The sequence below is a fragment of the Rhinoraja longicauda genome, chromosome 18 (genome assembly GCF_053455715.1).
Source record: "Rhinoraja longicauda isolate Sanriku21f chromosome 18, sRhiLon1.1, whole genome shotgun sequence".
Taxonomy (NCBI): Eukaryota; Metazoa; Chordata; class Chondrichthyes; order Rajiformes; family Arhynchobatidae; genus Rhinoraja; species Rhinoraja longicauda.
The window spans coordinates 36,336,072-36,362,188 of NC_135970.1; the positions used below are offsets into that span (position 1 = coordinate 36,336,072).

The following is a 26,117-nucleotide window of genomic DNA, read 5'->3' on the forward strand; positions in this document are numbered from 1 at the left end:
CGAACACCCGTACACTACCCTTCCTCAGATTTAGAGTCAGACACACAGTCTGAAGAAGGGTCTCGACCCGAAACGTCACCTATCCATTCTCTCTCTCGAGAGATACTGCCTGACCCGCTAAGTTACTCCAGCATTTTGTGTCTATCTTCACATTTTGTTGGTCTGTTCCTTGGACATCTGTTGCCATCCCTGATTAGTTCTGGCCTTTTGCTTCCTCTAGTTTCCTCCCACTGTCTACTGTCTACTTTCAGTCTGAAGAAGGGTTCCGACCTGAAACTCACCCATCCTTTTTCTCTAGAGACGCTGAGTTACTCCAGCCTTTTGCTTCAATCTTAATTAAATCCATTCATGAATGGTAGCTTTTCAAAGATAAATATACAAACACAATACCTCGTGATGGTGACTTAAACTCACTGCAAAGTACTTCACGGTCAATGAAACATGATGAAAATGCAGAATCTAATTGACGAATGCCAAAATTCCACACTCAGCAATGTAATAATGGCCAACTCAACTCACTTTAGTGATGTGAAATGTTTGATGACTCTGCAACAATTTTTCTGATACTGATATTGTGCATCAAGGGTGGCACGACGGTAGAGCAACTGCTTCACAGCGCCAGAGACCCGGGTTCGATCCTGACTCCAGGTGCTGTCTGTACGGAGTTTGTACGTTTTCTCCATGACCCTGCCTGGGTTTTTTCCGAAATCTTCGGTTTCCTCCCACACATCAAAGACGTACAGGTTTGGAATTTAGAAGATTGAGGGGGGACCTTATAGAAACTTACAAAATTCTTAAGGGGTTGGACAGGCTAGATGCAGGAAGATTGTTCCCGATGCTGGGGAAGTCCAGAACAAGGGGTCACAGTTTAAGGATAAGGGGGAAGTCTTTTATGACCGAGATGAGAAAGTTTTTTTTCACACAGAGAGTGGTGAATCTGTGGAATTCTCTGCCACAGAAGGTAGTTGAGGCCAGTTCATTGGCTATATTTAAGAGGGAGTTAGATGTGGCCCTTGTGGCTAAAGGGATCAGGGGGTATGGAGAGAAGGCAGGTACGGGATACTGAGTTGGATGATCAGCCATGATCATATTGAATGGCGGTGCAGACTCGAAGGGCCAAATGGCCTACTCCTGCACCTATTTTCTATGTTTCTATGTCTATGTTTCTATGTAGGTTAACTGGCTTGGTATAAAAAATGTTAAATTGTCCCTATTGTGTGTATGGTAGTGTTAATGTGCAAGGATCGCTGGTCGGCACGGACTCGTTAGGCCGAAGGGCCTGTTTCCGCGCTGTATCTCTAAACATCTTAAAACCAAGCACAATAACACATCTCGGTATCTAACGCAATACATCAGTGACATTGCAATCCAAGACTGTTCCAGCATTCATTCTTTTCCAGTAAATTAACGTCATTGCTTACTTCAGACTGATGGCATCAATCAGAAAACTGTCAGGATCAAAGAGTAGGTAAATCGAGGACCCGAGGACATAGGTTTAAGGTGAAGGGAAAAAGATTTAATTGGGAACTGAGGGGTAGCTTTTTCCACAAAAAGGGCGGTCGGTGGGTGTATGGACATGAGCTGCCGGAGGTGGTAGTTGAGGCAGGGACTGTCACAACTTTGAAACATTTAGACAGGCACATGGATTGAACCATGGGCCAACCGCAAGCAGGTGGGACTAGTGTAGATGGGACATGTTGGCCAGTAAGGGCAAGTTGGGCTGAAGGGTCTGTTTCCATGCTGTATGACTCTACGACTCTCCCAGCTTTTGGCCAAAGATGGGAGTCTCTTCCCAGAAATCTAATCAGTGTCAGGCAGTGAAATAATGCACAGAAGCTTCACATAAATATTCAGCTCATTAACTAATTTATGTTGCTTCTTTCACATATTCAGTCCAGCCCCAGGAAAATCACTAAACATTAACATATAAATGCATTTGAAAGCCTCACATGTATGTGGAAAGATATTCAAAATTGCTCGAGATAGACACAAAATGCTGGAGTAACTAGTGGGGCAGGCAGCATCTCTGGAGAGAAGGAATTGGTGACGTTTCGGGTCGAGACCCTTCTTCAGACTTTGCAGCTTCTTCCTACACAAAATTACTTTCTTCTTCTTCTTAAGCCCTTGGCTCCTCTAGGGAGCATAGGCCATTGACAAATGTCCTCCACCTCACTCGGTTGTTGGCGGTTGTTTCGAGATCTCTCCAGTTGAGCCCACTCCCAGATGTTTCTGCCTGGACACCTCTTCTCCAGCTGTTCCTGGGGCAACCTCTTTTCCTTTTTCCTTGGAGGTTTCCATTTCAGGGCTTGCCGGGTGATGTTTGTGCCAGGTTTTCTGAGGGTGTGTCCAATCCAACTCCATTTTCTCCTTCGAATTTGTAAGTCAACGGGATCCTGGCTTCCTTTCCACAGGTCCACATTGCTTACTTTGTCTCTCCTCCGGATGTTTAGTATTCTCCTGAGGCAGGTGTTAATGAATGTTTGCAGCCTGTTTGTTGTGTGTTTTGTTGTTTTCCATGTCTCTGATCCGTACAGCATTACCTGCTTCACATTCGAGTTATAGATGCGTATTTTGGTGTTGATTAAGATGTATTTTGAGCTCCAGATCTTCCTGAGCATGTTAAGCACCACCCTAGCCTTATTGATTCTGCTTTTTATGTCTGCATCTGCTGGTGGTGTCTAAAGTACTTTATTTTGGAGACATGAAAAAAATCCAATTTCATTGCATACCAATGCAAGCATCGATGAAATGTGATCTTCCTTTTAACTACATGGACACCGATAGAAAAGGTTTGGATGGATATGGCTCAAATGCAGGGAAATGGGAGTAGTATAGATGGGCATCTTGATCTTCAGAGGGCAGCACGGTGGCACAGCGGTAGAGCTGCTGCCTCACAACGCCAGAGACCCGGGTCCGATCCTGACTATCTGTACGGAGTATTTACATTCTCCCCAAGTCTGCATGGGTTTTCTCCGGGTGCTCCGGTTTCCTCCCACACTCCAAATGCATACAGGTTTGTAGTTTAATTGGCTTGGTTAAAAATTGTAAATTGTCCTTCGTGTGAAGGATAGAGCTAGTGTGCTATCGTGTACTAGTGTGCACTAGTGTGCACGATAGTGTGCCTATAGTGTGCGATCGTTGATCGGCATGGACTCGGTGGGCCGAAAGGCCCGTTTCCACGCTGCATCTCTAAACTAAAACAAACAAAAAAACTGATGAGAAAATAAACGGTGATTCCAGTGTAGGGGGCTTGTCCGAACCCACAATTTGATATACGGCAGATCCTGATAATTATGCAGATGAGGCAGCTAACCTGAGATGTCCTTAATGAACTGCACTATAGTATGAATGACCCTTGACTTTTAAACAGATCACTTTTTGACAAGACTGTCAATAAAGGCCCAGCGAGACTTGCCATCCATTGAAAACCAGAAGACGAGGGATTGTGGAAACGTGAAACAAAAGCTGGGAACGCTGGCCCTGCTCAGCAGGTCAGGGAACATCTGCTTCACGAGGAAAGGAGTTAATATTTCAGCTCAATCAGAACCTGATGAAAGTTCAGGTAAAAGGTCATCAATCCGAAGCATTAAGAATGTCATTGATGTTACTCAGAAGAAGGCCAACAGGGATACATACTTCAAAGTAAATTAAAGTAAGGTTTGTGTGGGAAGGGACCAGAGTTTACACCAAAGCTCAGCGTGAGGATCAGGCAGCATCTCTGGAGAGAAGGAATGGGTGACGTTTAGGGTCGAGACCCTTCTTCAGACAAGCAAGCAGGTTACCTGAACTAAGGGGGACCTGGCATGGGGGGGGGGGGGGGGGGAGGAATGCCAAGACCTAAGGGGAACCCAGCGTGGGGGGAGGGGGGAGCGCCAAAAACTAAAGGGGGCCCATAGTGAGCGGCCGACGAGAACTGATGGGGATGAGGAAGGGGTGAGTACTTTTGTAATTTTGTCGGCTGCTATGTGGCGACTCTTTTGTGTACTTTGTATGCAAAAACAAAGAATCTCACTGTACCTAGGTATAAGTGACAATAAAGTATCATTCCTTCTCTCCCAAGATGCTGCCTGACCCGCTGAGTTACTCCAGCATTTTGTGTCCACCTTCGATTCCCGAACCAGCATCTGCAGTTATTTTCCTGCACATGAAGTATCATCACGTACACAACCTGCCTTACATGTTTTTTGGGACAAATTTTCATCAAAGTCGGGTTTGCAAACTGCAAAGGATGCAAGTGACTGACTTGTGTAGAAAGGGTCTGCAGATGCTGGTTGAGTTTGAAGAAGGGTCCGACCCAAAACGTCACACATTCCTTCTCTCCAGAGATGCTGCTGTCCCACTGAGTTACTCCAGCATCTTCAATTAACTGACTTGTTCCTCGGTTGAGGCAGTGCAGCGTAGGTTCACGAGATTGATCCCCGGGATGGCGGGACTGCCATATGAGGAAAGATTGAAAAGACTAGGCTTGTATTCACTGGAGTTTAGAAGGATGAGAGGGGATCTTATAGAGTCGTATAAAATTATAAAAGGACTGGACAAGCTAGATGCAGGAAAAAATGTTCCCAATGTTGGGCGAGTCCAGAACCAGGGGCCACAGTCTTAGAATAAAGGGGAAGCCATTTAAAACTGAGGTGAGAAGGAACTTTTTCACCCAGAGAGTTGTGAATTTGTGGAATTCTCTGCCACAGAGGGCAGTGGAGGCCAAATCACTGGATGAATTTAAGAGAGAGTTAGACAGAGCTCTAGGGGCTAGTGGAATCAAGGGATATGGGGAGAAGGCAGGCACAGGTTACTGATTGTGGATGATCAGCCATGATCACAATAAATGGCGGTGCTGGCTCGAAGGGCCGAACGGCCTCCTCCTGCATCTATTTTCTATGTTTCTATGACATGAGGAACTGCAGACGCCGGTTTACAAAAAAAAAGGAAACACAAAGTGCTGGAGTAACTCAGCGTGTCAGGCAGCATCTCTGGAGAACATGGATAGGCAACGTTTCAGGTTGGGACCCTTCTTCAGTCTGATTAAACCTTAGACTTGACTCACTAACGTTTGATTTTTTTGACGTTTCCAACATAACAAAATCGTCTTACTGCTGCATTGCTTGGTTTGTGCACCCAATCATATATTCTTGGGATGAATGATCTTCATTCAATCAATAGTAGCATTTCCAGTTTAAAACCTTTTTCAGATGAGTCAAAACCCCATAAAACCTGTTTCTCTCATAACACAAGCAGTCTTATGGTAATGTTATCTCGTCAGATAGTTGCCAACTTAATCCTAATAGGTAGTATAAGAAAATAACTGCAGATGCTGGTACAAATCGATTTATTCACAAAATGCTGGAGTCACTCAGCAGGTCAGGCAGCATCTCGGGAGAGAAGGAATGGGTGACGTTTCGGGTCGAGACCCTTCTTCAGACTTCAGACTTCAGTCCTGCTGAGTTACTCCAGCATTTTGTGAATTAATCCTAATAGGTAATTACCTCTTTAGTCAAAGCACAATTTGTTCTAAACAGAATGGTATTGGTAAATTCATGTAAGGTACAAAAATGGAAAAATACACTTAAAACCTAAAAAAACTTTTTTAATATCACTTAACCTAAAATGCTATTTCATTGGTTTAAGTTGAGGGGGGGGGAAGATTTAACAGGAACCTGAGGGGTAACATTTTTTACACACGGGTGGTGGGTGTTTGGAACGAGCTGCCGGAAGAAGTAGTTGAGCCAAATACAACACTAATGAATGTATATTTAGCCACTGAGAATGTGGGTAGAGTTTACGCACAGCTCTTATTTTGTATATTTTTTTACACTGAAATAAATTTTTGGAGAAAACAAAGGTTGTTGAGGCAGGTGTTATTCCAACATTTAAGAAACATATGGACAGGTACATGGATAAGATAGTTTTAGAGGGATGTGGGGCAAATGCAGGCAAGTGGGACTGGTGTAGATGGGGCATGTTGGGCGGTGTGGACCGAAGAGCCTGTTTACATGCTGTGTGACTATGACTGAGTCTCACTTTATACATAATCAAATTCTTGTCATGAAAGCACATTCAAACCAGTATGATGGAAGAGTCTACATGAATAATGAAGCATATTCAAAGCTTAAAACCTAATGGTCAACTGTGGCATCTAAAGATTACTATTAAATTTACTTTGTATGAAAAGAGTAGATGCATTGTAATGCAGCCCAGCTGCAGGATACGACTGGAACTAATACAGGTGCAAATTGTTTGAAGCTTACTGCAAGGGAACACTGTAGAGACATTATTTGCTCTAGGACACAGAACAAACAGGATCCTTTAAGAGTTGAACAAAGCTGACATTAAGCATGAGAGAGTTCTCCATTGTAATAGTCCTTTGAAGTAAAGTGCGAATGGCAGAAATACTTGATTTTATTTACTCGTAAAGAACTACATGGATCAATTTATATAGAGAAACGCCCAACGTTTTCTTTGGATTAAAATGATAGACGTCAATATGTTTTAACAATTAAGAATTTTCTTTCGATAATTTCTTTGCAACAACAAGCAAACTAACAATGCTCTCTTACCTCCAGCTTTCCTTTAAGTGAGGTGTAGTCAGATAACTAGTACACGCAGCAGAAGCAGGTTGGACGATCTTTGTAGCTCGGTTGTTCAGCATGCTCTCTCTGTTGTAGTCCGTGTGCTCCAGTTATTCTCTGCTCTGCTCCCTGCACGCAGTGCCAAATGTAAGGTTCCTGTGCGTGTATCTAGACCCCACCAGCCTCCATAACTTCCACAGGAATAAGTCGCCCCTTGGCAAGTGTGATGTAACCAGACACGATCCACTGTCCTGACATATTCATCAAAAAACTTGTCATAATGAAGCCTTCCTCTTCCCCTCTCACCAAAACATCTGGTCCAGTCTTCAGCTGTGGTTTAGCACACAGAAACCTTGTGCTCCTGCTCCTCTCGGGAGTTGTCTAATATTGCGAGACACCCAGCCACTATTGCCTCCCAGTTTAAAGGCTTACGTACTCATGCATAGCATCCCATTAATTCAGTGCCGCCAGATCAGACGGCTTTGTTCAGGGGGGGGAAAAGCCTCCTTTCTGTTCACTTGCTTCAAGTGAGAGGTAACACATAACCCTGCCCAGTGAGCGAGCCCTGGAGCCCTGTACACAGCAAACAATGCCTAACAAAGCCACTCCTGCAGTCTGTTGCAGCCAACAGCAGGAATCCATTCCCAGGCACCGTCCACAATATCCGTGAAGCAACACAAGTCAATCAGAAGTGCAAAGTTCTTAACTTTTGTTTGTCTAAGCTGTTGCAAAAACAACTGTGGAATTCCAAAACCCTGCAAAACTGCAATGAAGCTTGTTAACCCAGTAAATACTGGATTTCCTTTTCAATTCATTCCATTCGAATGTTGTTCAAACAAAGCTATTTTCCTGAAAATATAATATGATGATTCCCGAAGAAATATAACTGCCTGAAGAAGGGTCTCGACCCGAAATGTCACCCATTCCTTCTCTTCCCTGTTACTCCAGCATTTTGTGTCTATCTTCACAATTTTCCACATGTGTCCCAAGACCAAAATTATATAATGGAAGTCGATGCATTGGATTGATATTCTTGAATCAATTTTACATTAATCAGGTTTACATTACAATATGATGAAAAAATATTCCAATTTTAATGTAAAAACTCTGAGCTCTCTGCAACAATCTGACCAAAATAGTTTTTCCTTCTGACGGAATGATTCTCAGTATGTCACCAAGAATAATTCAGCTACAGATCTGAAGAGCAAAGAGATTTCCCCATTTTATTGCAGAGACAATGGAGCGATCTTTACCGAAGCCAATTCACCTCCAAACCTGTGGATAGGGTGAGCAGTTTTAAATACCTGGGAGTCCACATCAAAGAGGATCTGACATGGACAACACACATTGCCGCACTGGTGGGTAAGGCAAAGCAGCGCCTTTACCATCTTAGACAGCTGAGGAAATTCAGAGTGTCTCTGAGGATCCTTCAATGCTTCTACTCTGGGGCTGTGGAGAGCATCCTGTCCGGCAACAAGTAGTATAAGAAAATAACTGCAGATGCTGGTACAAATCAAAGGTATTTATTCACAAAATGCTGGAGTAACTCAGCAGGTCAGGCAGCATCTCGGGAGAGAAGGAATGAGTGACGTTTCGGGTCGAGACCCTTCGGGTCGAGATCCTGTCCGGCAACATCACAGTCTGGTTTGGGAACAGCTCTGCCCAGGGCAGGAAGGCTCTGCAGAGAGTAGTGCGTTCGGCAGAACGCACCATGGGAACTACACTCGACCCCCTGCAGGACCTATACATCAGGAGGTGCAGATCAAGAGCAAGCAAGATTATGAGGGACCCCTGCCACCCCAGCAACGGAATGTTCCAGCTGCTATGGTCAGGCAAACGCCTCTGCTGTCACTCTGTGAAAACGGAGAGGATGAGACGGAGTTTCTTCCCACAGGCCATCAGGACTGTTAACTATTATAACTCCAGGGACTAAATTTTGTCTTCTCTGTATTAACTTTAATTTATATGCTGTAACTGTAATTCTTTTTTTGCACAATCCGCAGGCATTGCCACTTTCATTTCACTGCACATCGTGTATGTGTATGTGACAAATAAACTTGACTTGACTTGTCTTTGGAGTGTGGGAGGTAATCGGAGCACCCGGAGAAAATCCGCGTGGTCACAGGGAGAAAGTGCAAACTCCGTATCGATAACACCGGTCGTCAGGATGGAACCCAGGTTTCTGGCGCTCTGAGGCAGCAACACTACCACTGCGCCACCGTGCCGCAGATTTCTAGACACAAAAAGCTAGAGTAACTCAGCGGGTCAGGCAGCATCTCTGTAGAAAAGGAATAGATGACGTTTCAGGTCGAGACCCATCTTCACACCAATACCATCTCACCCATTAAAGATAGCTTGAAAGTTCTACAAATATAATTAGCTCCCTCGTGATGGTCCTTCTTTTAACTACTTCATAGTATTTTCATGTTTAATTACAGCAATTGTTATGACTGCCAGCTATCAAGACAGATGTGCACAGCAATTCATTCGTCCCTTGCACAATTAAAGCATGGAATAGTCTTCACCCTACTATAGTTACTCAACCAGACGCAACTAAATTCAAGGTAGGTCTTCTTCTCCAAGAAGCCCTTCTTGCTTCAGTCCATACTCCGCCACCTCCAGTTTAAATTCCATTTGGAATATTTTGGAGGACCAAGAACCAAGAATGAATATGTCATCCTTGCATCTGCCAATGACTTTAGATTTTTAGATTTGGAGATACAGCGCGGAAACAGGCCCTTCGGCCCACCGAGTACGCGCCGCCCAGCGATCCACGCACATTAACACTATCCTACACACACTAGGGACAATTTTTACATTTACCCAGTCAATTAACCTACATACCTGCACGTCTTTGGAGTGTGGGAGGAAACCGAAGATCTCGGAGAAAACCCACGCAGGTCACGGGGAGAACGTACAAACTCCGTACAGACGGCGCCCGTAGTCAGGATCGAACCTGAGTCTCCGGCACTGCATTCGCTGTAAGGCAGCAACTCTACCGCTGTGCCACCGTGCCGCCCTTATCCGACTTGGAGGGATGTACAAAAAAAATTCTACTTTGCAACTTGCAATCTATGTTGCAGAGGTACTTTTAATGAATCATTGAAGTACATCAGACAAACTACATCAAAAGTCCCCCTTACGATCCCTTAGTGAACGGTGGACCCCACTATGGCAGGTGGGAAAATATATGTTGAAATAACTTAAAGTGTGCTGGAATTTACAATAAGTAGACGGATCTCACTAATCGTGACTATCAGGTTGTTGTGAAAATACCATTGATTCCACTACCTTATCTGGACAGGCCAATATTAGCTTTTAACTGATCCTCAGTTCAGGGCCAATTAAAGGCTGATAATAAATACCATTGTGATATCGATAATCTGTGATTAAATAAGTAATGAGAGGAATTCACCCTTATCTAACTTCAGTATCAACCTAACATTTCATTTTAACTTGGACAGTAATTCGAATTGGTACATGTGACAATACATTACCCTGATTGGTACTTGTGACAATAAACTGATCTTGAAACCTTAAATACAGAAACACATATACACACCACCGAAGAAATGACTGAGTGCTAAAAGAAGGCACCCATGCCAATTGAAGGGGATCGTTAGTGTCAGGTTAAAGTCATGGACTTCCTTGTCATCGGACTCTTAACATAGTTTGATTTATTGAAAGATAGAGCCTGTTTCCATGCTGTTCGGCCCATCAAGTCCATGCTGACCATCGATTACCCGTTCATAGCAGCTACGTTATCCCCCTTTCTCATCCCCTCCCTACACACCAAGGGCAACGTACAGAGGGCCAATTAACCTACAAAACCCATACGTCTTTGGGATGTGCGAGGAAACAGGAGTACCCGGAGAAAACTCACGTGGGTCACCGGGAGAATGTGCAAACTCCCAACAGCCGGTAGCGGTAGTCAGGATCGAACCTGGCGCTGTAAGGCAGCAACTCTACTGCTGCGCCACCGTGTACACCAACTTTGGAGTAGGGGGAGAGTCAAGATCGGAGAGTAGGGTCTCAGAATAAAAGAACATGCGCTTAGAATGGAAACGAGGAGGAATTTCTTTTGGTGAATCTCTGGAATTCATTGCCACAGACGGCAGTGGAGGTCAAGTCATTGGGTATTTTTAAAGAGGAGGTTCTTTATTAGTAAGGGAGTCAACAATTATGTGGGGCAGGAAAATGGGGTTGAGAGGGGAAAATAGATCAGCCATGATCAAATTGCAGAGCAGATTCGATGGGCCAAATGGCCTAATTCTGTTCCTTTGTCTTACGATGACAGCATAGACATTTCTAAATATAAACTCTAAAAATTTAGTTTTTAATCTACAAGCTTCTTTCATCTTAAAGAAAGCCTCCTCGGTTTTGTTGGCTTTTCCATTAATCTTTTCTTTTCCTGTAGGTTCTGACACTTGGCTGATGTGGTACAGCGGTGCCGGAAGCAAGTTCAATGGGTTTTTGTCTCCTTTCACTCGTATCAAAGAACAATCGTCACACAGAGGCCAAGACAGTCCAGTCCAGCCATTCTAATGTGGTTTCTCATCACACGTCAGATGGCCTCTCTCAGCGTAGAATCTGGGACCTTTTCTTTAAATGGTCTATACTATTTATAAAGAAAGCAGTTGGAAGAAACTGCAGATGCTGGTTTAAACTGAAGATAGACACAGAAAGCTGGAGTAACTCAGCGGGTCAGACAGCATCTCTGGGGAGAAGGAATCGGTGACGTTCCGGGTTGAGACAAAATCCAACGTCTGCAATGGGGTAGAGGTGAATCGGACAGTACCCTTGCTTATGGAAGGACTGTTCAGAAGCCTGATAACAGAGGGGAAGAAGCTGAATCGGGTGGTGCACACTTTTAAGCTTCTGTACCTTCTGCACGACGGGGGCGGGGAGAAGATGGAATGACCAGGGTGGGACAGGGACAAGTCTTTGATTATCTCGGTTGCTTTTCCGAGGCAGCGTGATGTGTAGATGGAGTCAATGGTGGGAAGTCTGATCTGTGTGATGGACCTACAACTCTCTGCAATCTATTGCCATCTAGGTTTGACTACCCTCATACGTTGACTTTCACAAGAGTAGGTGATGCCCCAAAGTCCTCTCCAGCCATTATACAATTTGTGAAGTGTAATTCCTTCTAGGCAGAAGTGCTGGAAATGTGGAGCAGATTTTCCCCTGCAACCAGTAAGTCATTGACTCCATGCCATTTCACCACGTGTGATTAATGTCCGAACCATGTACATTCGCTGGAAAGACCTTCAAGGTCGTTTTACTGCAGGCGAGGGGGCATTTGCTTGACTTTTAACCGCTGTTCCCTGGTGAGTATACAACACCACTCATAAAACATTCAACAGTGATGATACACTGACCACACAGAATGACTGACCACTGGAGGATTGCGTTCTGAAGTAAACATAGGAAAGGAAAGTCATAGCAAAGGAACTTCAGTCCACTCTCTCCGAGTCTTGTAATGGGGTTTGGGGATTGGGAATGATGCTTCCTGACTTTAGCATGAACCCCAGGAAAAACGATTTAGATTCTTAGTTTAATTTTGAGATACAGTGCGGTCATAGGCCCTTCGGCCCACCGAGTCTGCGCCGACCGGTGATTTCCGCACATTAATACTATCCTACACACACTAAGGGTAATTTTACATTTTATACCAGGCCAATTAGCCTGCAACCCTGTATGTCCTTGCAGTGTGGGAGGAAACTGAAGATCCCAGAGAAAACCCACGCAGTTCACGGGGAGAACGTACAAACTCCGTACGGACAGCACCCTTAGTCAGGATCGAACCCGGGTCTCTGGCGCTGTGAGGCAGTAGCTCGACCGCTGCGCCACCGTGCCGCTCCATATTTTTTTTCAAAGACATTCTGTCCAGAATGACCCAGACAAATCCATACTGATATTTCTTCCAATTCATATTAATTACATTTTGTCTCCAATGACATAATTTACATAAAATGTACAGGTTTGTAGAGATGCTGCCTGACCTGCTGAGTTACTCCAGCATTTTGTGAATAAATACCTTCGGTTTGTAGGTTAATTGGCTTGGTATAAAATATAAAATTGTCCCGAATGTGTGTAGGACACTGTTAGTGTGCGGGGATCGCTGGTCAGTGCGAACCCGCTGGGCCGAAGGGCCTGTTTCCGCACTGCGTCTCTAAACTAAACTAAGGCCAGAACCATGCACCAAACTAGAAGTCAACTAAACCAAACTAAACAGCTGTTCTTAAATCAGTGGCAAAACTCTTATCTTACTCATTCCAATTCAACCAAGACCCAGCATGTTACAGAAGACATTCAGGTGGGAGGAAGGGCCGCCCGCTGTCGCCGATTGAGGAGGGAGCTCAGCTGTGATTTCCCAATGTTTCCATTAACCTGTTCCGCAACCATTAAATTAATTCTGTCTCACTCACACGTTCCGAGTTGCTGGAGGGAACAGCAACTTGTCAGGTCTGAATATTATGCTAATAGAGCTACATGTGTGAAAAAAAAATACACAGGACCTGCCAGTGATTAATGAATTCTGACAGAAAAGCAGAATATGATCATCGCAATACAATTCCCGGGGGAGCCTTCAAAAGATAATTTACTACAAAAGTCAACTTACAGATTCAACCCATTTTGTAGTAACAGACTATTGTAAATTGCTGCTCATATTTCAAACAAATTTAAACTTAATTCCTTGAAGCAAAAGCTTCTTATCCAAAAAGTTTTAAAGAATTTTTAAATCAGAATTTCCACCCTGAAGCAATGACTCTCAACATCACAGATCAGGTCCTGATCCTTTGACAGGAGTCCTGATTTAACATGTACGGAGTAAAAGGCTAGGCTGCGGCCCTGAAATTGCAACGAGGACATCCCTTTTTGAAACTCGGTCGAACACTCAAATGCCAGAATGTGTCACAGATTCAGAAAGCATGGAAACAGGCCCTTCATCTCAACCCTCTTTAGCCAGAGTGCGGTGAATCTGTGGAATTCATTGCCACAGAAGGCTGTGGAGGCCAAGTCAATGGATATTTTTAAGGAGGAGATGGATAGATTCTTAATTAGTACGGATGTCAAGGGTTGTGGGGAGAAGGCAGGAGAGTTTAAGAATAAGGGGTAGGCCATTTAGAACTGAGATGAGGAAAAACTTTTTCAGTCAGAGTTGTGAATCTGTGGAATTCTCTGCCTCAGAAGGCAGTGGAGGCCAATTCTCTGAATGCATTCGAGAGAGCTGGATAGAGCTCTTAAGGATAGCGGAGTCAGGGGGTATGGGGAGAAGGCAGGAACGGGGTACTGATTGAGAATGATCAGCCATGATCACATTGAATGGCGGTGCTGGCTCGAAGGGCCGAATGGCCTCCTCCTACACCTATTGTCTATTTATTGAATGGGGTTAAGAGGGATAGATAGATCAGCCATGAATGAATGGCGGAGTAGACTTGATGGGCCAAATGGCCGAATTCTGCTCCTATCACTTATGACCTTATGAGCTTGTCCATTCCACCCAAGATGTCCATCTACACTAAACCTGCCCACTTTTGGCCCAAATCCTTCTAAACCTTTCCTAACCATGTACCCTGTCCAAGCATCTTTTAAATGTTATTATACTTGCCTCAACCACCTCTTCTGGCACCTTGTTCCATATACCCACCACCCTCTGTGTGAAACGTTGCCCCTCAGGTTCCTATTAAATTCTTTCCCCCCCCTCTCACCTTAAACCTATATCCTCTGGTTCTTGATTCCCTAACTCTGTGGAAAAATTCTGCGCATTCATCCTACCTATGACCCTCATGATTTTATACACCTTTATGTGTTCACCACTCAGCCTCTTCTGCTCAAAGGAATAAAGTTCCAGCCTGTGCAACCTCTCCCTGTGGCTCAGGCCCTCGAGGCCTGGTAACATCCTCGTGAATGTTCTCTGCATTTCCAAATTAATAACATCCTCCCCACAGCAGGGTGGCCAAACCTGAACACAATACTCCAAATGCAGCCTCGCTAACGTGTTGTACAAAAAAAATCCTCACACAAGAAACAAACTCTGCAGGTTAATTTAACATGAAGAAACGATCCTGCAGTAAATTCTCGATTGTTTCTGGGCACTCACATTTCGGAGGACCTAACATGGTCCAATAATACTGCTGCGCTGGTCAAGAAGGCACAGCAACGACTGTTCTACCTAAGAACACTGAAGAAGTCTGGTCTACCCCAACAGCTGCTGACGACATTCTACCGCTGCACCATAGAGATCATCCTAACACATGGCATCCCTGTGTGGTACCTCAGCTGCACGGAGGCAGAGAAGAAAGCTCTTCAGCGGGTAGTCCATAGAGTTCAGACCATCGGAACACTGCTACCAGCCTTGGAGGGCATCTACAACACACGATGCCTCAGAAAAGCCACCAGCATCCACAAAGACTCTTCACACCCCTGCAACAGTCTGTTCGAACTCCTTCCATCGGGCAGACGATACAAGGCCTTCTACGCCCGCACCTCCAGACTCAGGAACAGCTTCATCCCCAGGGCCATAGCTGCTATGAACCGGTCCTGCTGAGCCGGATGGTCACAACGCACAGTGATCCGGCACAGATCTACTTGCACTTTATTCTGTCTTAAAACTGTTACAATTTGTTTCGTTGGGTTGTTGTTGTTTAAATTAATGCCAACTAGCTAATTAAATTATTGCATTTTATGGGAGGCGCATTCCCAATCTCGTTGTACCCTGTACAATGACAATAAAGATATATTGTATTGTATTGTATTGTACTGGCTTTACTATCTACCCTAGTCCACAATACAAGGGCTGAATAATGACACTTCACATTGCTTCTCTTATTTTTCCAGTATAATTTGATCCTATCTTTACACCTAATTTCTAAAGTAAACATATTCTCTTTGGAGATTTTTGTGGTGGTTTTTTTAATCTCCCACTGGAACATGTCCGAGAGGAATGGGGAGGTGTGTGAAATATCTTCCCCCTCACTGGAATCAGTCTGAAGAAAGGTCCCAACCTGAAACGTCTCCTATCCATGTTGTCCAGAGATGCTGCCTGACCCTCTGAATTACTACAGCACTTATCGCAATTTACACAGTGAAATGTGGGCGGCTTGATTGTAATCATGTATATTATTTTCGCTGACTGGATCGCACGCAACAAAAAGATTTTTACTGTGCACGTGGCAATGATAAACTAAACAAAACTAAACAAACAAAGATTTTGGTCCTTTTAATTTAGCTTAGTTTAGTTTACAGATACAGCACAGAAACAGGCCCTTCAGCCCACCGAGTCCGCACCGACCACTGTACACTAACACTATCCTCGGCACACGAGGGACGATTTACAATCTATACCAAAGCCAATTAACCTACAAACCCGCACGTCTTTAAAGTGTGAGAGGAAACCGGAGCGCCCGGAGAAAGCCCACGCTGTCCCAGGGAGAAAGTGCAAATTCCTTACAGACAGCAACCATGGCCAGGGTCGAACCAAAGTGCTGGATAGACACAAAGTGCTGGACTAACTCAGCGGGTCAGGCAGCATCTCTGGAGAAAAAGGAAAGATGACATTTCGAGTTGGGACCCTTCTTCAGACTTGACGTTTCAGGTTGGGATCCTTCGTTACACTCTTCAGTCTGAAGAAGGGTTCCGATCTGAAACGTCACCTATCCTTTTTCTCCAGAGATGCTGCCTGACCCGCTGAGTTACTCCGGCACTTTGTGTCTATCTTTGACCTGAAGCCTTTGACTGTTTCTCTCTTCACGATGCTGCCTGATCTGCTGACTGCTTCCAGTGTTTTCAGTTCTGCTATGTAAATAATCTCAGCTGATAATGCAAAACCAGTTTAACAAAAAGCACATCACATTTGTTATGGGTTTACCCGACGATGAACATCTACAAACAGAGAGATGTGTGGCTGGAAGAATGTTCCATCACAACCAAATCAGTTTTCAATTAATTTTCCATGCAAATATGCACTTCAAATCTTACAATACTGTATACCCGGTGTTACAGAATGGCATACTGAACATAGAACAGTACAGCACCAACAGGCCCTTCGGCCCACAATGTTTGTGCTGGTGTAAAGGCCTCTCACATAAAGGAATGCAAGGGCCATAAGCTAAACTAAACATGTGCGGGAAGGAACTGAAGAGAGACACAAAGTGCTGGAGTAACTCAGCGGGTCAGGCAGCATCTCTGAAGAAAAAGGATGGGCGGCATTTTGGCTCGGAACCCTTCTTCAGACTAAACTAAACACATTTATTTTTGAGTTGAAATTCTTGCTTTGAGCATAAACTTTAAGAACAGTGTAAAAGCACCTCAAACTTATCCAAAACTATTACATTTAACTGAAGAAGGGTCTCAAGCCAAAACGTCACCCATTCCTTCTCTCCAGAGATGTTGCCTGTCTCGCTGAGTTACTCCAGCATTTTGTGTCTATCTTCGATGTAAACCAGCATCTGCAGTTCCTTCCTCCACACATTTAACTGTACGTGACATTCCTTGGAAACGATAATCTGGTTTATATTTGACGATGGGATTAAAGAAGTTATGGACAAATACATGACACCTCAGAAACTAAATGGGGTAATTTTCTAAATCTATATTTCAAATACCAACTTCAGCATAAAACTCTTCTCAAAGATCCGAGTAGAAGTTATTGCATTTCACTGCGATCTCACTAATTTACAACTTGCAGGAGTCTGGTTTCTTCATGATCGTTTAATTTCAAAACTTACTGACAAACTAAAGTTAGCTAGATGACTGAACACTGCACAGAGAATTGAAGGCAGGTTTGAAAAATGTGAACCGAAAATATTTAGTTAAGAAAAAAAATCACATTTCCCACGTTGCACGATCCAATGTTTTATTACAGATATTTTTCTAAGAGCTAAACCATGGAAGAGATTCAGGGTTTTAATATTCTTTCTACTCCCCCTTACTTCTCTTCTCAATCCTGTCCATAAGACCATACGGCTCGATTGTAATCAGGTATTGTCTTTCTGCTGGCTGGTTAGCACGCAACAGAAAAGCTTCACAGCAGCAGATTTTGGCCAGAGCAGTTTCAAATCCCTTTCAGCCACCCACCTGTGCAGAGAAAAACCTGTACAATATTCACAAAGCGAAATAAAGACCATCTTCAAACTGTAGGATGAATGTTTCAATAGGACGTTCGTCAAAACCATCACTCAAGGCACAAGCTGAACACATGTTGGTGCAAAGCCATGAACACTGTGTGGGAAGGAACTGCAGATATTGGCTCACACCGAAGAATGATACAAAAAGCTGGAATAACTCAGCAGGTCAGACAGCATCTCTGGAGAGAAGGAATAGATGCCATATTTGTTCTATGTACCTTCTATATCTCTCATTTCCCTTTCCCCTGAATCTGTGTGTGAAGAAGGGTCTCGAGTTGTGAATTTGTGGAATTCTCTGCCACAGAAGGCAGTGGAGGCTAATTCACTGGATGAATTTAAAAGAGAGTTGGATAGAGCTCTAGGGGGCTAGTGGAATCAAGGGATATGGGGAGAAGGCAGGCACAGGTTACTGATTGTGGATGTTCAGCCATGATCACAATGAATGGCGGTGCTGGCTCAAAGGGCTAAGTGGCCTCCTCCTGCACCTATTTTTTATGTTTCTACGACCCGAAACGTCACCTATTCCTTTTCTCCAGGTATGGCGCCTGTCCTGCTGAGTTACTCCAGCTTTTTGTGTCTTTTGTCCATGAACACCGTGTATATTTCTGGTCATTTTACAGGAACAATGGGGCAGTGCTCTGAATGTAACTCTGGAGATCAACAATGATCTTGCTGGGGTTGGAGTATTACAGTTTTGAAGAAAGATTGTTTTTTTTGGAACAAAAAGGGCTGAGGGGAGACTTAATTGAGCTTTATTGAAGTGTGAGAGGCCAGAACAGAGTGGACAGAAAGAGACTATGATTTCATTTAGAACAAATGAATCTCACTAGAAAACTGAGTTTATTCTCAAATGCGTTTTACGATAACATAGTTTGGTTTCTGATTTCAACAATAAAGATATCCATCTTTTGTCAGTTTGTCCTTGGGTATTGTAAGGAATTTGAAGCAAAGGATTATTGTCACGTCCTGTTTATTTTGGCAATGGAAACCTTAAGAGGATCCTCCATTAACTTGGATCCATCCGGTTTTGTGTGTAACTCTGGTACACAGCTGAAACTATAAATGTCAACGAGACTTCTAGAAATACAATGCCATACAAAAACTATTGGGGAGTATTAAGGAGATGCTGGAATCTTGAACAAAGCACAAAGTGCTGGAGTAACTCAGTGGGTCAGGCAGCATCTCTGGAGAACATGGATAGGTGACGTTTCACAAAGCGCTGGAGTAACTCAGCGGGTCAGGCAGCATCTCTGGGGAAAAAGGATGGGTGACGTTTCGGGTCGGGGCCCTTCTTCAGACTGAAAGTAGGGGGTGGAGGGAGTGGGGTGAAGTGCTGGAGGCGAGACAAGACCAGGACCAAATAGGGCCAGCCACAAATGACCTCGGGCAGGGCATTGCCTGGTCGGTCCAATAACATAGAAACATAGAAAATAGATGGACACAAAGTTCAAGCCAGCCCCGCCATTCATTGTGATCATGGCTGATCATCTACCATTGTTGGCTAGGGAAGGTGTGGTCTCAAGAGAAACAATGTGGAGAACTGTGGAACTGGTGAAACGACCAGGGTGGAGGAAGGGTGCAAGGAGGGAGGGAGGAGGGGAGTATGAGATGAAGTTACGTATCATTAGAGAATTCAATGCTCATACCGCTGAGTTGTGAGCTGCCCAAGCGGAATATGAGGTCCTGTTCCTCCAATTTGCGTGTGGCCTCACTATGGCAATGGAGGAGGCCAAAGACAGAAAGATCAGTGTGGGGACGTGAAGGCAGGTTGGCTGCCATTGGGTATTTTTAAAGCAGAGATTTGATTGGTAATGTGGTCAAAGTTTATGGGGAGAAGGCAGGAGATTGGGCTTGAGAGGGAAAAATAGATCAGCCATGATTGAATGGCAGAGCAGACTTAATGGACCAAATAGCCTAATTCTGCTCCAATGTCCTGGGTCTAAACACAGATGTTTACACGCTATAACATATTACAGTTTAAGAATAAAGGGTAGGCCATTTAGAACGGAGATGAGGAAAAACTTTTTCAGTCAGAGAGTTGTAAATCTGTGGAATTCACTGCCTCAGAAGGCAGTGGAGGCCAATTTTCTGAATGCATTCAAGAGAGAGCTAGATAGAGCTCTTAAGGATAGCGGAGTCAGGGGGTATGGGGAGAAGACAGGAACGGGGTACTGATTGAGAATTGATCAGCCATGATCCCATTGAATGGTGGTGCTGGCTCGAAGGGCCGAATGGCCTACTGCTGCACCTATTGTCTATTGTCTAACATAGTTTCAGATCTTTCTGCCTCAAAGGAGGATCCTATCAGATTTGTTTGTAAAGCAAATCAGGCTTTACACCACATTGTAATAAAAGAGATTCTTAAGTGAAGAGTCTTTATCTGCCAAGCAGCCTCCATGTGCAAAGAATTCCTAGTAAACTCTGTACTTTGAAATCCGTTTATCAGCTGCCTTTGTATTACTCTGCACCGCTGCCTGTTAATCCTCAGGTACAAAATAAATTCATTAGATTACACAGTACGAACAAAAGCCAGGAAGGGTGATTTCGAAACTCAGCATTCCATGTTATTATCTGTTGATCTGGTCCCAATAAATGCACACTTCCGATGACAGAGTTTTCTTCATAGAGGCAATGGAATCTGAATTTTGGGTGCATTAGTCATCATGATATGACTCTCTTATTGCATTCCTTTCCCTCCCCTCTCTCCCCCTCCCCCCCAAAACAGCATCTGCAGTTCCTTGTGTATGAAGGACCTGCAGATGCTGGTTTACACCGAAGATAGACACAAAATGCTGGAGTAACTCATTGGGACAGGCAACATCACTGGATAGAAAGAATGGGTGACATTTTGGGTCGAGACCCTCCCTTGTCTGAAGAAGGGTCTCGACCCGAAACATCACCCATTCCTTCTATCCTGAGATGCTGCCTGTCCCGCTGAGTTACTCCAGCACTTTGTGTCTATCTGCAGTTCCTTCCGACACATGACATTATTCTTGTTTGCGATAATCACACTAATGCAAAAATCTGTCACAACTGACTGTACACTTAGTACTCTGTGTAAGCTAGCTAACACATGATGGGAATAAGCGAAGAATTCTCAACCCTTTTGGTCTTAAGCCACTTGCTATCTCAGCTCCAATCACAGTGAATGTCTTTGATCAAGACAGAAAACAACCCAAAATGATCCATTTGCTGAACAAAAGTCACAGCGGGGAAAAAAGAAAACATTGGCAAAATTAACCATGAGAAAAACTGGAAAGGTTTTCATCTCTTAAAATAAAGGGATGATTTTAGAGCCATGGTTCAAGGATAAATGCTCCCCCTCATAAGTGATTGGAGCAGAATAAGGCCATTCGGCCCATCAAGCCCTCCGCCATTCAATCAAGGCTGATCTATCTCTCCCTCAGAACCCCATTCTCCTGCCTTCTCCCGATAAAACTAATCAAGAACCTGTCGATCTCTGCCTTAAAAGTATCCATTGGCTTGGCCTCCACAGCCGTCTGTGGCAATGAGTTCCATAGATTCACCACCCTTCCTTCTCAAGCGTTGGGCTTCCTACCTGTCTGCGTCACCCACACCTACGGATGCGTTCCTCTGGACATGTTCTCGCACGGCAGCCATTCCATCCGGCAAGCGGTTAAGTCGACGAGTGTAGAGACCCAAGCCACCATCCGTCAGGTATCTGGAATGAAAACAAAAAGTGAATAACATATTGTTTTCAGCTGTGATAAACTGAAAACAGATCAGTACTGGCCAACTCAGGCCCTTGGAATAAGATCTTAGCATTGTGAGAACAATACACATTGGCAGGACTCCACATTCGACTGATTTCCATGTGAGGCCGGGTATTGTGGCACATGTATTTGAGCATCTGGTGTTGTTTTCCACTGCATTATGACTGCAACGCTCTCAATGGGCATTTACGGGACAAGCATGTTTCCAGGCAGAGGTGTGAGCCTCTGTATTACCAACGTATCACGGGTGATTGAGAGCGCATGGTGGCATAGCGGTAGAGTTGCTGCCTTGCAGCTCCAGAGACCCGGGTTTTGATACAGACTGTCTGTACGGAGTTTGTACGTTCTACTGTGACCACGTGGGTTTTCTCCGGGTGCTCCGGTTTCCTCCCACACTCCAAAGACATACAGGTTTGTAGGTTAATTGGCTTCGGTAAAATTGTGAATTGTTCCTAGTGTGTGTTGGCTAGTGTTAGTGTACGGGGAGATCGTTGGTTGGTGCCGGCCCAGTGGGCCAAAGGGCCTGTTTCCATGCTGTATCTCTAAGGTCTGAAGTAAAGTCTAAAGGTTAGACGGGACAAGAGCAAGATCTGAAATTCAGGTGCAGATCCTTTGTACCTTTCAAGATGTAGTATGTCCTCTTCATATCTATATGTCAAATTAGTAGCAAAGAAACTCTCTCGCCCAACAAATTCCCAGCACAAATATGCAGGAAAAAGCCACCTCCGAACTGTATGCCCGATTCCTAGGTTACTTTTTATTTAGAGATACAGCGCGGAATCAGCCCCTTCAGCCCACTGAGTCGGAGTTGACTAGTGACCCCCGCAAACTTACACACACTAGGGGCAATTCACAATAATACCAAGCCAACAAACCTGTACGTCTTTGGAATGTGCGAAGAAATTGGAGATCCCAGAGAAAACCCACACAGGTCACGGGGAGAACATACAAATTCTGTACAGACAACACCCGTAGTCAGGATCTCTGGCGCTGTAAGGCAGTAATTTTACTGCCGCGCCACAGTGCCGCCCACTGTGTGGCTGCAAGGCCTACTTCAGTATTAGTATATTGAATGGAATCCGAATATGAAACCATCCCCACTTCTCTTTGCCACGGGAAGACGGAGTCAGCAAGCTGCAAGAAGTCGGTCAAACGCAGCCTCTTGAGGTGGTGAGAAAGAATTTCGACACAGATTTTAAATTCAAAAGCCAATGAAATAAGGGCCGCACAGTGGCGCAGCGGTAGAGCTACTGCCTTATAGCACCAGAGACCCGGGTTTGATCCTGACTATAAGTGCTGTCTGTGCAGAGGTTGTACGTTCTCCCCATGATCTCGTGGGTTTTCTCCAGGTGCTCCAGTTTCCTCCCACACTCCAACGACGTACAGGTTTGTAGGTTAATTGGCTTGGTAAAATTGTAAATTGTCCCTAGTGTCCATAGGATGATGTTAACGTGCGGGGATCGCTGGTCGATATGGACTCGATGGGCCAAAGGGCCTGTTTCCGCGCTGCATCTCTAAACTCAACTGAAGTGAGTCGGCTGATTGATTGTATTAACCCACATGAGCTGTCCAACATGAAGAAATATAACAATCTCCATGGCAATACCGAAATAGTCGACACATGTCAGCATTCCTCGCCTCCAACATTGCTATGGCACAAATCTTAAGAAATCCTTCACTCTCACACAGTTTATTTTTGTCTTTGGAATGTAACTGCTATATAAGGATGCAGTATTTCAATATTCCCAATGTTTCCAGACAAAATTCCCATCATTTTTCAACGTAACTCAGTCGAAGGTGGAGCGCGTGGGCGATGGGTAGATGGACTATGTGGTGGGAGCAGGGGCAGGAAACATGGTGATAGAGTGATACAGTGTGGAAACAGGCCCTGTGGCCAAACCTGCCCATACCGCCTAACATTCCCCATCTACACCTGCCTGCCTTTGGCCCATATATCTCTCTAAACCTAAGGTAGAACCAAAGTGCTGGAGAAACCCAAATTCTCCACCAGGTCAGGCAGCAATCCCGGAGAAACATTATGGGTGACGTTTCGGGTCGGAAGTCTCCTTCAGACATGTTAGGATGCAAGATTTCAAAATTCCCAATGCTTCCAGCCAAAATTTGGGAACAGTTTGTGGGCACGGCCATCACACAAACCAACTGTCCATCTATTGACTCCATTTATACCTCATGCTGCCTCGGCAAGGCCAGCAGCATAATCAAGGATGAGTCTCACCCTGGCCACTCTCTCTTCTCCCCTCTCCCATCAGGCAAGAGGTGCAGGAGTGTGAAAATGCACACCTCCAGATTCAGGGACAGTTTCTTCCCAGCTGTTATCAGACAACTGAATCATCCTACTGCAACCAGAGAGCAGATCTACCTTCCTGGTGATCCTAGGACTATCTTTGATCGGATTTTGCTGGATTTACCTTGTACTAAACGTTATTCCTTTATCATGTATGCAGACACTGTAGACGGCTCGATTGTAATCATGTATTGTCTTTCTGCTGACTGGATCGCACGCAACAAAGGCTTTTCGCTGGACCTCGGAACTAAACTGAACTGAACAGAAATTCCCATCACTTTTCAACGCAACTCAGTCGAAGGTGGAAAGGCCACTAAAACTGTACTGGCTAATCTGGGATTGGATGTTTCTCAGGCCTTGTAAGGGTGGAAGACATTTGTCCAGGAAAGTTGATTTTTTTCTGCCTGGGTAATGCTCGGAAAACTGACACAGAAAGTCTGATTTCAGCTGCCGAATATTTTGGGAGATTTTCTGCACTGTGCACTGCTCCAGAAACATAAAAAATGGTGCCGCGTCTACAATCCTGTCTGGTTGCTGTCTGGAAAGGTCTTTGAATTTGCTCATGGGGAAGTTTACTTACAACCTCATAATAGACATTAGACAATAGGTGCAGGAGGAGGCCATTCGGCCCTTCGAGCCAGCCAATGTGATCATGGCTGATCATTCTCAATCAGTACCCCGTTCCTGCCTTCTCCCCATACCCCCTGACTCCGCTATCCTTAAAAGCTCTATCTAGCTCTCTCTTGAATGCATTCAGAGAATTCCACAGATTCACAACTCTCTGACTGAAAACGTTTTTCCTCATCTCAATTCTAAATGGCCTATCCCTTATTCTTAAACTGTGGCCCCTTGTTCTGGACTCCCCCAACATTGGGAACATGTTTCCTGCCTCTAATGTGTCCAATCCCCTAATTATCTTATATGTTTCAATAAGATCCCCCCTCATCCTTCTCAATTCCAGTGTATACAAGCCTAGTCGCTCCAGTCTTTCAACATATGACAGTCCCGCCATTCCGGGAATTAACCTAGTAAACCTACGCTGCATGCCCTCAATAGCAAGAATATCCTTCCTCAAATTTGGAGACCAAAACTGCACACAGTACTCCAGGTGCGGTCTCACTAGGGCCCTGTACAAGGCCCTTGTTTTAATGTGGTTAATACAATCGCAGATAAACCAAAACACAAGCAGGTAGAACAAGAAACCCACCACACCCCTCACCTGCGTCTGCCTGCCACTTCTCTCCCCCAGTTTTTTACCCATTGCCCCCTACAATCAGTCTGAAGAAGGGTCCCGACCTGAAACGCCACCTATCCATTTTCTCCATAGATGCTGCCTGACCCGCTGAGTTACTCCAGCACATTATATCTATCTGTGTATTAATCAGCTTGTTAGACCGCTGGTCTCATCGATGAGTTGATCGAATATTACTGTGCCTTAATTGGTACACGTGACAACAAAAGACCTTTGAACCTTTGAGTTCAGCTATTTGAGCCGAAATCATTCTTGTTAAAGCAGGTTTTTAATTTATTTATTTATTTTTAAAAATTAAAAAATTTAGAGATACAGCGCGGAAACAGGCCCTTCGGCCCACCAAGTCCGCGCCGCCCAGCGATCCCCGCACATTAACACTATCCTACACACACTAGGGACAATTATTACATTTACCCAGTCAATTAACCTACATACCTGTACGTCTTTGGAGTGTGGGGGGAAACCGAAGATCTCGGGGGAAACCGAAGATCTCGGAGAAAACCCACGCAGGTCACGGGGAGAACGTACAAACTCCGTACAGACGTCGCCCATAGTCAGGATCGAACCTGAGTCTCCGGCGCTGCATTCGCTGTAAGGCAGCAACTCTACCACTGCGCCACCATGCAGAGATTATAACAAAGACATTCAGTATACTGTGGGCGCCAATGGTGTTTATCAAACTGATAGCTGACACTTTGTGAAAGCATTGTCGTTTTACGTCAGATAGGGCAGCACAGTGGCGCAGCGGTGGAGTTACTGCCTTACAGCGCCAGAGACACGGGTTCCGACTAAGAGTGTTGTCTGTACAGAGTTTGTACGTTCTCCCTGTGACCGCGTGGGTTTTCTCCGGTTGCTCCACTTTCCTCCCACATGGCAAAGATGTACAGGTTTGCAGGTTAATTGCCTTCAGTAAAATTATAAATTGTCCCTGGTATGTAGGATAGTGCCAGTGCAGGGGGCTGGTCGGTGCGGACTCGGCGGGCCAAAGGGAGTTTGTCGTTGGTGCTTGGCCTAACCCTAAAAAGGACGTCACCCGTCGTTTTTCTCCTGGGCTGACCCGCTGTGTCTTTGTGTCTATCTTCGATATAAACCAGCATCTGCAGTTCCTTTCTACACAGTCTGAAGAAA

The 26,117-nt window shown here is 44.7% G+C and overlaps 1 protein-coding gene across 9 annotated transcripts in view; it reads right to left on the reverse strand.

Annotated features, from left to right (window-relative positions):
• nav2a (neuron navigator 2a) overlaps nt 1-26,117 on the reverse strand; it is a 592,633-nt gene that overhangs the window by 141,985 nt on the left and 424,531 nt on the right. For all 9 annotated transcript variants that reach the window (XM_078415513.1, XM_078415514.1, XM_078415510.1 and 6 more), the window contains one exon: nt 21,258-21,380. In XM_078415513.1, coding sequence (XP_078271639.1) covers nt 21,258-21,380 — 123 coding nt within the window. The remainder of the gene's footprint in view (nt 1-21,257; nt 21,381-26,117) is intronic.